Source organism: Lycorma delicatula, chromosome 8, assembly GCF_047948215.1.
Source record: "Lycorma delicatula isolate Av1 chromosome 8, ASM4794821v1, whole genome shotgun sequence".
Taxonomy (NCBI): domain Eukaryota; kingdom Metazoa; phylum Arthropoda; class Insecta; order Hemiptera; family Fulgoridae; genus Lycorma; species Lycorma delicatula.
Window position 1 is genome coordinate 9,365,174 of NC_134462.1, and position 12,544 is coordinate 9,377,717.

General features: G+C 27.9%; 1 protein-coding gene across 1 annotated transcript in view; it reads left to right on the forward strand.

Annotated features, from left to right (window-relative positions):
- LOC142329428 (FK506-binding protein 15-like) overlaps nt 1-12,544 on the forward strand; it is a 60,082-nt gene that overhangs the window by 16,399 nt on the left and 31,139 nt on the right. The window contains exons 5-7 of the mRNA XM_075374049.1: nt 2,032-2,187; nt 6,755-6,874; nt 8,343-8,515. Coding sequence (XP_075230164.1) covers nt 2,032-2,187; nt 6,755-6,874; nt 8,343-8,515 — 449 coding nt within the window. The remainder of the gene's footprint in view (nt 1-2,031; nt 2,188-6,754; nt 6,875-8,342; nt 8,516-12,544) is intronic.

Below are 12,544 nucleotides of genomic sequence, written 5' to 3' on the forward strand. Positions count from 1 at the left end.
TAGGACTCTTCTATCATCTAGTTGTGCACATCCTCTTTTGATTGCAATTGACTGTCCAAAAAAGCCCAAAATCCAAAAAAAAATGATTTTGGACTTTTTCTTAACTGCAGTAATAAGCTCTCATTGCGAGCTTTTCAAGATGTATCATAAGTGATACTTATTTTCATTGGTTCCAGAGTTATAGCCAAATAAAATTTTAATTATTGAAATATTTGGATCTTTCAAAGGGAAGGCACATCGGTTCAATTTGTAACCAAATACAGGAGTACACTAAACGGAATAGTTTAATTATTATTAATTTTTGTTTTTATGACACACCAGAAATCTGAAACTTTGTTAATCAGCAACTCATGAAGATATGAATAATACTGATCCATTAATACAAGTAGTAAAGGGACTTTTACTCTATCCTAGTGTTTCATGTAAGATTGTTGAATTAATAATTGTATAAATGTTTGATGTTAATATAAACTAATATTTCAGCGATTGTGTAACTGTCCACTTCATTAAAGAATTGGAGGATTGTATCTCACTTTCAAATGAAATAATTAAAAAAATATGTGTATGTAATTTAATAGATGTACAAGGACGTCGTGTGGTGTCTACATCAGATTTTTTACTTCCTTGTACAGGAAGTATTGTAATCGCAAAAAATTTCAGTTTTCAAATTTCAATGGAAATATCCATTTTGACCATCCCTGAATCCATTTTGACTAGTTTCAGCGTGACGTCTGTACGTGCATATGTATCTTGCATAATTCGAAAACGAATAGCTATAGAATGTTGAAATTTTGGATTTAGGACTATTGTATCATCTAGTTGTGCACGTACTCTTTTGATTGCAATTGACTAGACCAAAAGTATCCAAAAAAGCCCATAATTCAAAAAATTTTGATTTTGGACTTTTTCTTAACTGCAGTAATAAGCTCTCATTGCGAGCTTTTCAAGATGTATCATAAGTGATACTTATTTTCATTGGTTCCAGAGTTATAGCCAAATAAAATTTTAATTAATGAAATATTTGGATCTTTCAAAGGGAAGGCACATCGGTTCGAATCGGACTTCAATCATTCATTACATTATTATTAGTAAATTGAATGATAAGCATATATTTAAATCATATATATGAACAATACAGTAAACTCCACCCATTCCTTTTAATTTGAATTCCTGTAGTCCTGTAGAATTTTTCTAGTCTTTATTTTCCAAAAAGTGAAACAGTTTTTTAAAAAAAGAAGTTATAAAACGTTACATCACATTTGACTAATATTGTAAAATATAAAATTCATATAGATCTATTCAAAATTCAATCAAAGGTTTACAGGTGTGGATTGATTTCCCAAACAGTGAAAATTTTTATCAAATGAGAATGACAGCAAAGATATGGAGTTGTTGTACAAGCTTTTAATGAAATCAGTATAAGTAGAAAACTAAATTTTAAAGAAATAAAAGAATGGTAATAAGAAAAGACAAATTCTTCACTATTGAATTCCATGCAGTGAAATTATTAATAAATGTACTATAAGATTGTGAACATGAAATGAGGGTTGCTGTTAAAGAAAGAGAAAACCAGTTTTGAAACACTATGATGAAATTTTAATCTTTGACATGTTTACTGAAAACATTCAAATTGGTGAACTACTAGATAGGGAAGAGTACTGAAACGAACATTTTTTTTTTATTTTCGCTTTAATATGAACTGCATTTAGAAAACGCTTGTTTTTGGAACAGTTTCTTCTTTTATGGCTGATCAATTCACCATTAAGTGTAAATATGGACATATATACATGTGTAAATATGGAATAAAGATTCAGTAGGTTGTGAAAAGTGCAAACCCTCAATGGGATTTGAACTCTGACTTCCAAATGAAAGGCACATGCTGCTATTCTAGTATAGAGGATGGTTCACTTCTCTAGTGAAGTATAGTGATGATGACATGTACATCCTATTAATCCAAATAAAATCTTATAATCAAGTAATTTTTGTTTCAGATTATTTAGGCTATATTTTTGTTTTTCTTATTTTTTTTAGGTTATACTGGCCAAGTGGGTTTGTTTAGCAAATCGAGATACAATAATAGTGCAAAATGTAGTTGTTGAAGAAAATACTAAAACAGTAAAACAGTTTGATAACATTCAAATAAATTTTATTGCATGGCCGCTGGATAATTCTGGTAAACAATTAAAGGTAAAATGTTTATATGTATTCTTATTAGATCTTTATGTACAGCATTTGAAGTACAAAAGACACTAGTCAAAGTTATTCACTATTCAGTCAGTCACTGGGGGAACAGAGTGAAGTTGTCCCTTGTAGGGCTGAGTATCTCCTACATTTTAGTGAGGTATGTATGGCAGTATGCAACAGTATGTTTGACTCGGTGAAGAAGGCAACCCGCTTCAATCCTCAATTTCTTAGTAAGCCTAGCAATGCTTGCTGTCTTGAGAAGGGCTATGACAATTTCAGAAGCGACTTGTATTTCATGTTTCTTACAACCTTTTTGTTTTGGTTAGTAATAATAAGTATTTTATACTCATCAATTCCTTTACAACTCAAAATGTATTATTTTTTATCTTAAGTTCAATGTAATTTTTTCAACTTATGGAAAGAAAAACTTATGATTTATTGCCATATTGATGTTTTGTTTGGCTGTTCTTGCATATAAGTATACATGAGATAATCTTGCAAGCTTCTTCTTTCATCTCTTTTAGAGAATTGATAACTTCAAGAGATGATGATTGTATTTAACATGAAAGATGGAACTTCTTTTTGAAGCCATATGTCTCATCAGTAAGAACCCATAAATATACATTTTTATAACTTGTTCCGATGCTTATTTTTTAGGTATTCTTTAGGTAATACGTTAGGTTATTCTACATTAGGTAGAATGAAATAAAGAACTACATTAGGTAATAAATGAAATACTAGATCGTGGATACCGGTGTTCTTTGGTGGTTGGGTTTCAATTAACCACACATCTCAGGAATGGTCGAACTGAGAATGTACAAGACTACACTTCATTCACACTCATACATATCATCCTCATTCATCCTCTGAAGAATTATCTAAACGGTAGTTACTGGAGGCTAAACAGGAAAGAAAGTAGGTAGAATGAAAATGGATGAAATAGAGGTTACCTACGCTAAAATCAGAAGTTATAAGAGCAGTATATGATGTTGAAACAGATAGGCTGGTAATAGGCAATTAAATGTTTTAATGAAGTAGTACTACAGAGATGGTGGAATTGTGTATTGTGATCTACAGCAGGGTTTGCCCAGAAAACTTTCTTAAAGCAATTGTGATTCTAGTTCCCAAAAGGTATGGTACAGTAAATTGTCAAGATCAGAGCTTAATTATTAGTTTAATTTCCTTTTCTTTTTTTGATTAGTTTAATTTTCTGCTTTCAGCAAGAGTGAAAGCTTCTTAAAGCTCTGAACTCAAGGAGTTCAGTTCCTTTTGAAAAAAAAAATGTACTATTTCATTTCCTTATGTTAAGAAATAAACAAAAAACTGGGGAAAATGTAGTATTTTCTGAAGTTTTTTTTAAATTGAATATGAAGTATTAAAAGCGATGTGAATTTTTTATGTTTTTAGAAGTGACAAAATCTACTGATAAGGAAATTTGTAGTGTAGTATTCTCATCCACAGCATTTATTTTTTTCTTATACTGTAATACATAATATATAAAAAGAATAATTAAACATACATTAATTAAGGTTATTACAGTTGAGAATATTATAGAAAAGCTCTGACATTTGGAAGCATACTTGCTAATTTGCTTACATCAGAACAGATGGCAGGTAGATGACAAATTGTTCAACAAAGCAAATAGTGACATTATTTTTATTTACAATTATAAGAGTTAAGTCATCTTTCATTATTAAACCATAATCTCATTTATCATTATAAATTGTCACACAAAGGAGTATATTTATTTATTGAATCCTTAAGTAATAAATTTCAATAACTTTCCATATAATTATTATAAATGTTAATTAGCATGATTAAAAATCCTAAATAACAAATTAAAATGTTTTATAAAAAATAAAAGTATCCACTTACCAACAGTTGTGAGTACAATATTAATTATCCAAGCGCTTTCAGATTAGCAGCAAGGGGGCGATCGACATAGAGTCCATAGTAGAGACCATGTTGGCAAGTGTGGAGAATTTTCACATGATAGCAATATTCGTGTCGGAGATACTAAAAGAAAAAGAAAGGGAAGCAAGGGGGTGACAGCCTTGGCCAGAGTTGTCTGCAAACATGTTGTCTGTAACATGGGAACATGTTACATGGGTGGGCAGCAGTGATGAAGGTCAGACTCTCGAGCCCCTAAGCTATTAAGACCAAGACCCGGCAATGGTCACCTCAGGGTTACCCCTGTTAGAGGCAGGCACAAAAGACCAAGACCCAGTTGCAGAGGTGGGGTGGCTGGGAATGGCATAGCCAGGCCTGGCTGCCCGCCCTCGTGTTAGAGGTGAAGGCACTTCCTGGAGCTGTGTGATGTTTTAACATGTCCAACTCTAGGAAGCAGGGGAAAAAAAGAAAAAAGCGCTTTCGGATTATTCCTCCATCATCAGGAATTATTGATAATTATAAATTTTATAGTTATGCGTATAAATTTTTTTAAAGTAAGAATTGAAACGAAGGTAAAAGTTAAAATTATTATGTTCATAACCGCCCAACCGTGCCAAATGTTAAGAAAATTAAAATGTTATGTGTATGATTTATATGAAATATGAGATTTTTCTTGCTAAAGATTGCGTGTGGTGATTAAATTCAGAGAGCAGAGACATACTTGCATAATAAGGCATTGCTGTTGTGTTGTTATGGAAAAATTTACCAATTAATCATTGCTAATTGGCTAGCAGTCTGCTGATTATTAATCCACGTGTTGCCAATTGTCAGAGTCATTCTAAGATATTGTCAACTGTAAAACACTAATGTGCTTAATGAATTGGAAAAACATTGAATAATTCAAAAGTAGTCTGTTAGTGAAGTGTATAAAATTCATGATTATTTTCCTATTATGGAAATTCAGTAATATGCAAGATATTAAAAAAAAAACTTATTAAACTTTATTTATTCCTAGTTCCATCATAATAAAAATAGAATGACATAATGTTTGCAATCGGCTCATCAGTTGCAAATGAGTAAGAGCATGCAGAATGCATCCAAGTTACTCATGTTCTGGGACTAGAGATAGTGCCATCTAGTTCATGTAAATAAAAGCTGTAACATAAGCAACTTGTAACAACATTAGCTGTAACAACATACATTCAATTTGTTTACATGAATATAGAACTAAGAAAAAATAAAGTATATAGTTGTACAACTGTGGGTAAGTGTAATACAGTATATATTATTAAGACTTACACACCATAGTTAATTACTTGCAAAATAATTTAACAATGATTCATAAGCAGAGGCTTCTTGTAGATTTACTTATAGCTAAATTTTTGTTTTTGTTAAATTTATTATTTACTTTTCATCATTCTACAATTAAACAAAGATATTTTACAACACATAGATTTAAGTAAATTTAAATTATAAATAGTAAATTTCTTAATATTAGGATTATCATTAGATTATTTAAAACATAATGTTAAAAATTATTTTTAAATTTACAGCCATTTATATTTTAATATTAAATTTTAAATGAGTTGAAAATGAAAAACATTATAGAAATCAGTAATGTATGGATATGTGCACCATATTCAGCACTGAGTTTGAGACTTTTGTACCTGGCTTTACTCTGTGGCTGTATTCTTATATACTCATTTGCAGAAAAACCTCAAAATATATTAAAAGTTTACTCCCTTTTAACACAAGGGTAACATGTTTGAATTATTTCACTAATTGCCTTCAGAACAGAAATAAAAATAAAACTTCTTTAACTCCCAAATACTTCAGCTAAAAGGGATGAAAGAGCCTCAGAGTGTATGAAGACTACTAAAAATTTCAAAAGACCATACTTAATTCGAAAAAATTTTATGATTCATTGCATAACACTGCTTGGTTGGTACTTCTTCTTTAGAGTAACTTACAGTACAGTACACTAACTTAGTACTAGAAGAAAGTGGGTGGGAGCTGAAGTAAGCACAGTTTGGAAGTTTAATGTATCTGAATAAATCATAATGAACATTTCATCACAAATGTATTATAGCAAGGAAGAGATCAAAATTCTCATTTAAATTTGATCCATTGTTATGTATAATTATTATACCTCAAAATATTTTATGAGTATAAAATATTACATTATTTTTAAATCATGTATAAAAAAATTATGGAGCTGTATACACTTATTGTATTTGGTAATTATAATCATAGTGGGTGATTATGCTTGTAACAGAACAGACTATTGTTTTTGTTATCCCTAAAAACATGTTTTTATCATTTTTTTATAAAAAGTATTATAGTTTGTCATAAAATAAACAACTTATTTTTATGTTGGTTTTGATCTTTGTTCCGTTAAGTACTTCATGAAGATCTTTGCTTCTTCAGAATGGATTTTAATTTTAAAAAAATAGGAGAGGAATATAAAATATTAAAACAATTTTTACTTATGTGACTTAAATACTAAACATGTGTCTGTAGTTTTAATGTTTTCAATCATTTTTTTTTATAAAATTCCATTTTGAAGAAACAAAGATCCCTGAGAAAGTACTTCATTCAGCTAATGAAAAAAAAACAAATGAGTGAAAACATTCTTAATGTATATTTTGTATTGTATTGAATTTTTTCATTTTATTTTTAGGATTCATTATCAAAAGGAAGTGAAACACTTATTTTGTCTTTAGAAAATGAATGGGAAAAACATGTGATAGGCATTACAGATAATTCCAGAAAATTACTGATACTACCAGCAGGACGTATGGTGAGTATAATATAATTTTAATATACATATATTATTAAATTTAAAAAAAAATTAATTAATTATTAGTTGGTTTAATTTATATATAAATTCAATTTATAATGTTAATTACACTTCATTTTACTAATGTATTTTTCTTTCATTTATTTTAATATAAAGGTTTAACAGAAATCATCAATCATCAATGGCTAATGTTCATAGTGTGATTTAAACAGCTAATGTCATTTAAAATAAATATTACAGAAAATCAATTTACCTCCAAAAAAATTTGTGTAGTTATTTATTGATCATAGTCATTCATTAAGTGTCTGATCATTTAAGGGTTTTTAAATTTTTTTTAGTATTATGAACTGATTTGTTGATCTGTTTTTTAGCGACAAAATCCCAAGTGTACATAGTTAGCCAACTAGAGGGAAACTGCTCAATGTTGTATAACTAGAATCAGAGAGAGCTAAATAATTAAATCTTGATTTTTTGTCAACCAAATATACTGTGATTCTAAATCCATCTATTTCTTCTTCGTATTGGTGTACAATCATCAGCATAAGTACTTGTGGCTTACTACCTGGCTGTAATTTTTAACGTTTTACAATCTCAAACCCATAAATGTTTGATTAATTGTAATAAGCCATTTTCACAGTATCTGAGATCTCATTAATCAAAGAATATAAAAGTATAAAAATCATTCTGAGGGTAAAGAACCTTTAATTGTGATAAATTTTAAGTAAATAATAATTTTAAAATGTTTGATAATTTTAACAAAACTTTCTTTACTTGTCTTTGTTGTCCCCCATTTACATTTAAACTTTACTGTATCACAATAATTTTCCTGTTACAAATTATAGAAATCAGCCACTAGTTTTGTCTACCTCTCAAATAACTTTATTGTCATCATCACTTACAAAATGATTGCTGCCTAAAATTTTTATTACTTAGGAAACAAATGAGAAATGTTATCTTGGCTTAAAATGTACATGTTTTATACTTTTCCAGTTCCAGAAAATGCTTACCATCATTTGTCATGCTCAAAGTTTGCTTCACTTTTTTTGGATTTGAAGACATTCTTAAATGATTATATTCCATTGATTGCCATTTAGTTTCAGTTGCTTTATGATTGATCTATGTTTCATCACCATTAATAATATAATTAAGCAATTCACATTATTCTCTCGCTTATATTCACTAAAAAAAGTCAAGCCCTCTCCCATTTACTTGCCTCTCTTCTTTAGATAGCAATTTAGAATGACATAAAATCCGTTAAAGTCTATCTGTTAAAAGCTGTTTGTGCGTAGCATATTTTATACTTAGATTATTTTTAAATTAGGATTTCTGCTTCACATTTTTTAAATCAGTTTATCTTCTTTTTATTATTTGTATGAATTTAACACTTACTACTCAATCTCTTCATAACATTGAACCTATGTAAGTATATGATTGTGCTTTTATTTTTCTGATATTTATTGCTATCTAGGGACCATGGGAAAAAATAAGTGGTGTAAGTTGTAAATTTGGTATTCTTTTGGATGTGACTGTTAAAATAGTGGAGTATAATCAGAATTTACCGAAACAACCATTAATGAATATTGATGATAAAATCGTTCTTCCAAAATTGCATTTTAATGATGATGACAGTGATGTTCAAATGTGAGTATTATGATTTTTTTTTTATTTATGAAAAAAGTAATTGTATTTATAATTTAATAAGCTCATTTCTGGTGATTTAAATACACCTTCAACTTAAAAATAAGCTACAACACAGCCAATAAAAATCAGACTTATTATTTCATTACTGCTAAAGAAATGGTTATACTGTTGCATTATACTATAACTAATGTGTTCATTAACCAAAATGTCTCAATATGAGTTTTATTTTCTATTATTAGCATGCTTTAACTTCTGTTATTAGCACGTTTATTTATAGTGATTGCTATTTCTTCACACAAGTAAATTAAATATTAAAAAATGTTAAACTTTAAAATGTATGAAGGAAATATTTTTCTACTTCCAGTCACTTAAACTGATTGGCTACTACTAGTATTGTATCTACATATTTTTATTAGCTCTATAGAACTAATAACTGTTTTATATTTTTAAATGTAATTTAAATTTAAAATGAATTATTAAATCAGATTTATCATTTCTCTGATCTAGTTATCATTGTAAAATTCAAGCTGTTCTTTATTATATTTTCTTTATTATCTTTTTATCTGTTATATTTGAGAGCATGGCATTTAATTTATAATATATATTTTTTAAACTTCTTTGGTCATACTTAAATAAAATTTTTTACAATTTTGTTTGCTTTAATTTCATTTTTCATGTACTTTACAGTCATACCTTGTTTAACGAAGAGGATACATTCCATGAAATTTCATTAAACAAAACTTCATTATCAGAGTTAAAAATATTATGGTCGCGATAGGGATAAGTTCCTTGATAAATAATATATTTATATTTATATATATGAAATCGTTAAGGAAAATAATTTTTATTCAAACAATTTTTAATACATTAAAAATATTTATTTTAATCGATAACAAAAATTAATTTTTGTATGAGTATTAATAAAAGATGTGCATCACAAAGTATATTCATATACATGTTAGAAAGAAATGTTACTTATTGTAAAACATCAGTTATTACAATTGTACAATCACAACTTTTGAAAATATGAAGTTGATTGTTTATGCTCCTTTTCTCTTTCATTTAATAATTGTTGGAACAAACTAATTGCATTTAATATTGATCTTTTTTACAATAACACTTCTTTCTAAGTCTGGGTCATTTTCACAAAAAAAATTAAATGTTATCTACATCATTCAAACTTTTTTTGAAATCTTTTGTTTTTAATTTTTTTTTCAGTAGGAACTTTGTCTACTAGACAAATTTATCATTTTTTTAATATTTTTTCTAAATTTTCAACTCTGGTAAATACATATAAAGTTTTAATATATTCAGTATTATGTTCATTAAGTTTATATTTTGAACTAATAAAATAATGTATTTGTATAAAAGTTCACTGTTCTACAGTGTTTAATCTTCATTTATCCTTTAGAAATGTTTCCATAAAATAAGATTTTAAGAAATAACCAAAAAAGATTATAAATTATTAACTTTGTTATCAGGGGTTACGTTAAACAACGTATAACTGTATTTTGTAATAGGTTAAGTATCTTTTTTTTTTAATAATTGTACTACTTTTATTGTAAGTTATACCTATATACTTTTTATTTAAGCCTTTTAATGTAATTGTAAATCTATTATACCATATTAGTTTAATTTTTTATGTAATTTATGCAAACATTTTTTTTTACTTCTATAATTTTTTTATAAAAATATATAAATTAAAATCCTTTAAATTCTAAATATACCTGTAAGACTTAGTTCAAATAACCTGTCTATATGACCCTATTTACTTTATTTATCTCTTCTGAATTTTGAAAACTTAGTAAATTAAAACATTATGGGGCACCTATGAAACATTTTAGTGTCTAGTATGTTATGAAACAAAAGGATGATAAATTATTACTGGTCATTTGATCTAATCATTTCTCCTAATACTTGTGCACTAGATACTATATAATTATATAAGAAATTAATATATTTATCCAAAAATTGATTATTCAAGTATTGTTAATTAAAAATTAAGAATGTTTACTTATTCTTTTGTTTATATTTATTTATAAAATGTTGTTTCTGTTGCTATTTTTAAAATTAGTGATTCATCAAAAAAACTCTTAGCATGGTTCGATACAGTTTTTAGATGCTGTAATCTCTTTCAATGAACCGGTCAAGTATGGTCAAAGTACCACGTGTTTTCAATTGAAAATAAATCGAGTAATGATGTCAGTTACTTGGTCAATTCCATTTTTTCTATAGGGATCCCACTTTAATACGATACATATTATTTTTATACTGCAACAAATTAATTCAGAAGATACAAAATATTATTAAAAATACTATTTAAAAATAAGTAAGTTGTGATTCATTTTGTTCATCACTTCTCTTTCATTGACCTTTAGTATATAAATGGTTTGCAAAAAACATTAACTCAACATTAATATGTTTGAACGTACAGTTGTATGTAGAAGAAATGTCTTATATTGAAATATGAAAGGAACTTCATGTAGTAGAAAAATGAGCAAATGAAAATTTAAGCTTCACAGAATGTGTTTTGATTTAATTTTTTGAATAAAGTTGAAGATGGAAAAAGGAACGATCACTAATTTTGAAAATAAATTTTGAGACAAATTTCTGTTTTGAAAAAGCATCCCTGCATGCGTGAAAAGTGTTCAATATAAATATTAAATAAATCATGATAGGATTATTTATTAATGATCAAAGGCAAACAGTGGACAAAAGTGCACAATTTTTTTATTGACCTTTGCTTTGATCTTAATTATCAAATTTTGTATAAATGCTGGCCCATTTACCCAGAGAATGGCAGAAATTTTTGATGAAGATATCAGCATTAAAATCTATTTGATGACATCACTGGGATTTTGTAATAATTATTTTTTTTGTATTTACCTCCATATTTTCTACCTCTTGTTAAAAATAAACATAATAGAGAAGTATTTTATTATGTGTTTTATCTGTCTATATGTAGAAGTTTGTAATAGTGATTTTCATTATGCATTATGTAACCAGAACCGCTATCTTGAAGTCCTTTCATTACTTTGAAATTTTCACTTATGTAAGATAACTTAATATTTTTATGTATGCTTAAATTGCATCAATAAATTTGTTTTTGGATAACATTGATTGCTATGGCTATTAGCTTGTACAGTAGGCTCTCAGTAATCTGACACATATCGAGCAGTCCTGGTGTTGGATTATCAGAATTTGTGTACTGGAATTATCCTAATTTTAATGGAATAACCAACAGCAAACATTATATGCATTTATTAATTTGAATAACTGATGTAATTTGATTAAGAAAATAACAATAATACAACTAACTACATACTTAACAGAAAATACCGGTCAGTAGTCTTTTGTTTTTGTTTTTTTTTTTTGCTTTAATGGGCAGTTTAAATTATTTTCTCGCAAAGTTGCAATGTTAAAATATTGGCAGCTGCACTTCATTTTCTTCAGCCCACTTGATATACACGTTAAACTCACTCACAGTACTTTGAGTAAAGTACTTTCATGAGCCTATGGTACTAATCGATGACAAAGGTGTCATGTTTTCACTGTCATCATCATCATCTTCGTCCTGATCCAGCACATCTTCAATAGCTCCCGGTCAGTCATCAACTGATAATTTTCATCTTCAATTACAGTCAGCCATTCGTTTATGTCCCCTTGTGTCATTCCTTCTGAGTCATCCTAACTACATTGTTGGGCTAGCGAGTCCCTAGTAATGTTTAATTCAGTATCAGACTGAAATCACTACTTTCGAATGTCATTGGTATTTGTTCATTTTCCACTAGTTTTCTGCATTTTTCATATTAATTAATAGAGGATGAGATGGCCACAAAGTTTTACAAGCGCACACTGTTGTTTTGGCAAGAATCTTTTCCATTCTTGTGCAAGATCGAACACGACGTCTATAAAATTTATTTTTTTTTTAGAAATTTTAAAATAGGTGAATTTTCTGATTTACTCATTACACTTTATAATAGATTCTTTTTGTAATTTGTTTTAACTATCTGGATTACATTTTGATCC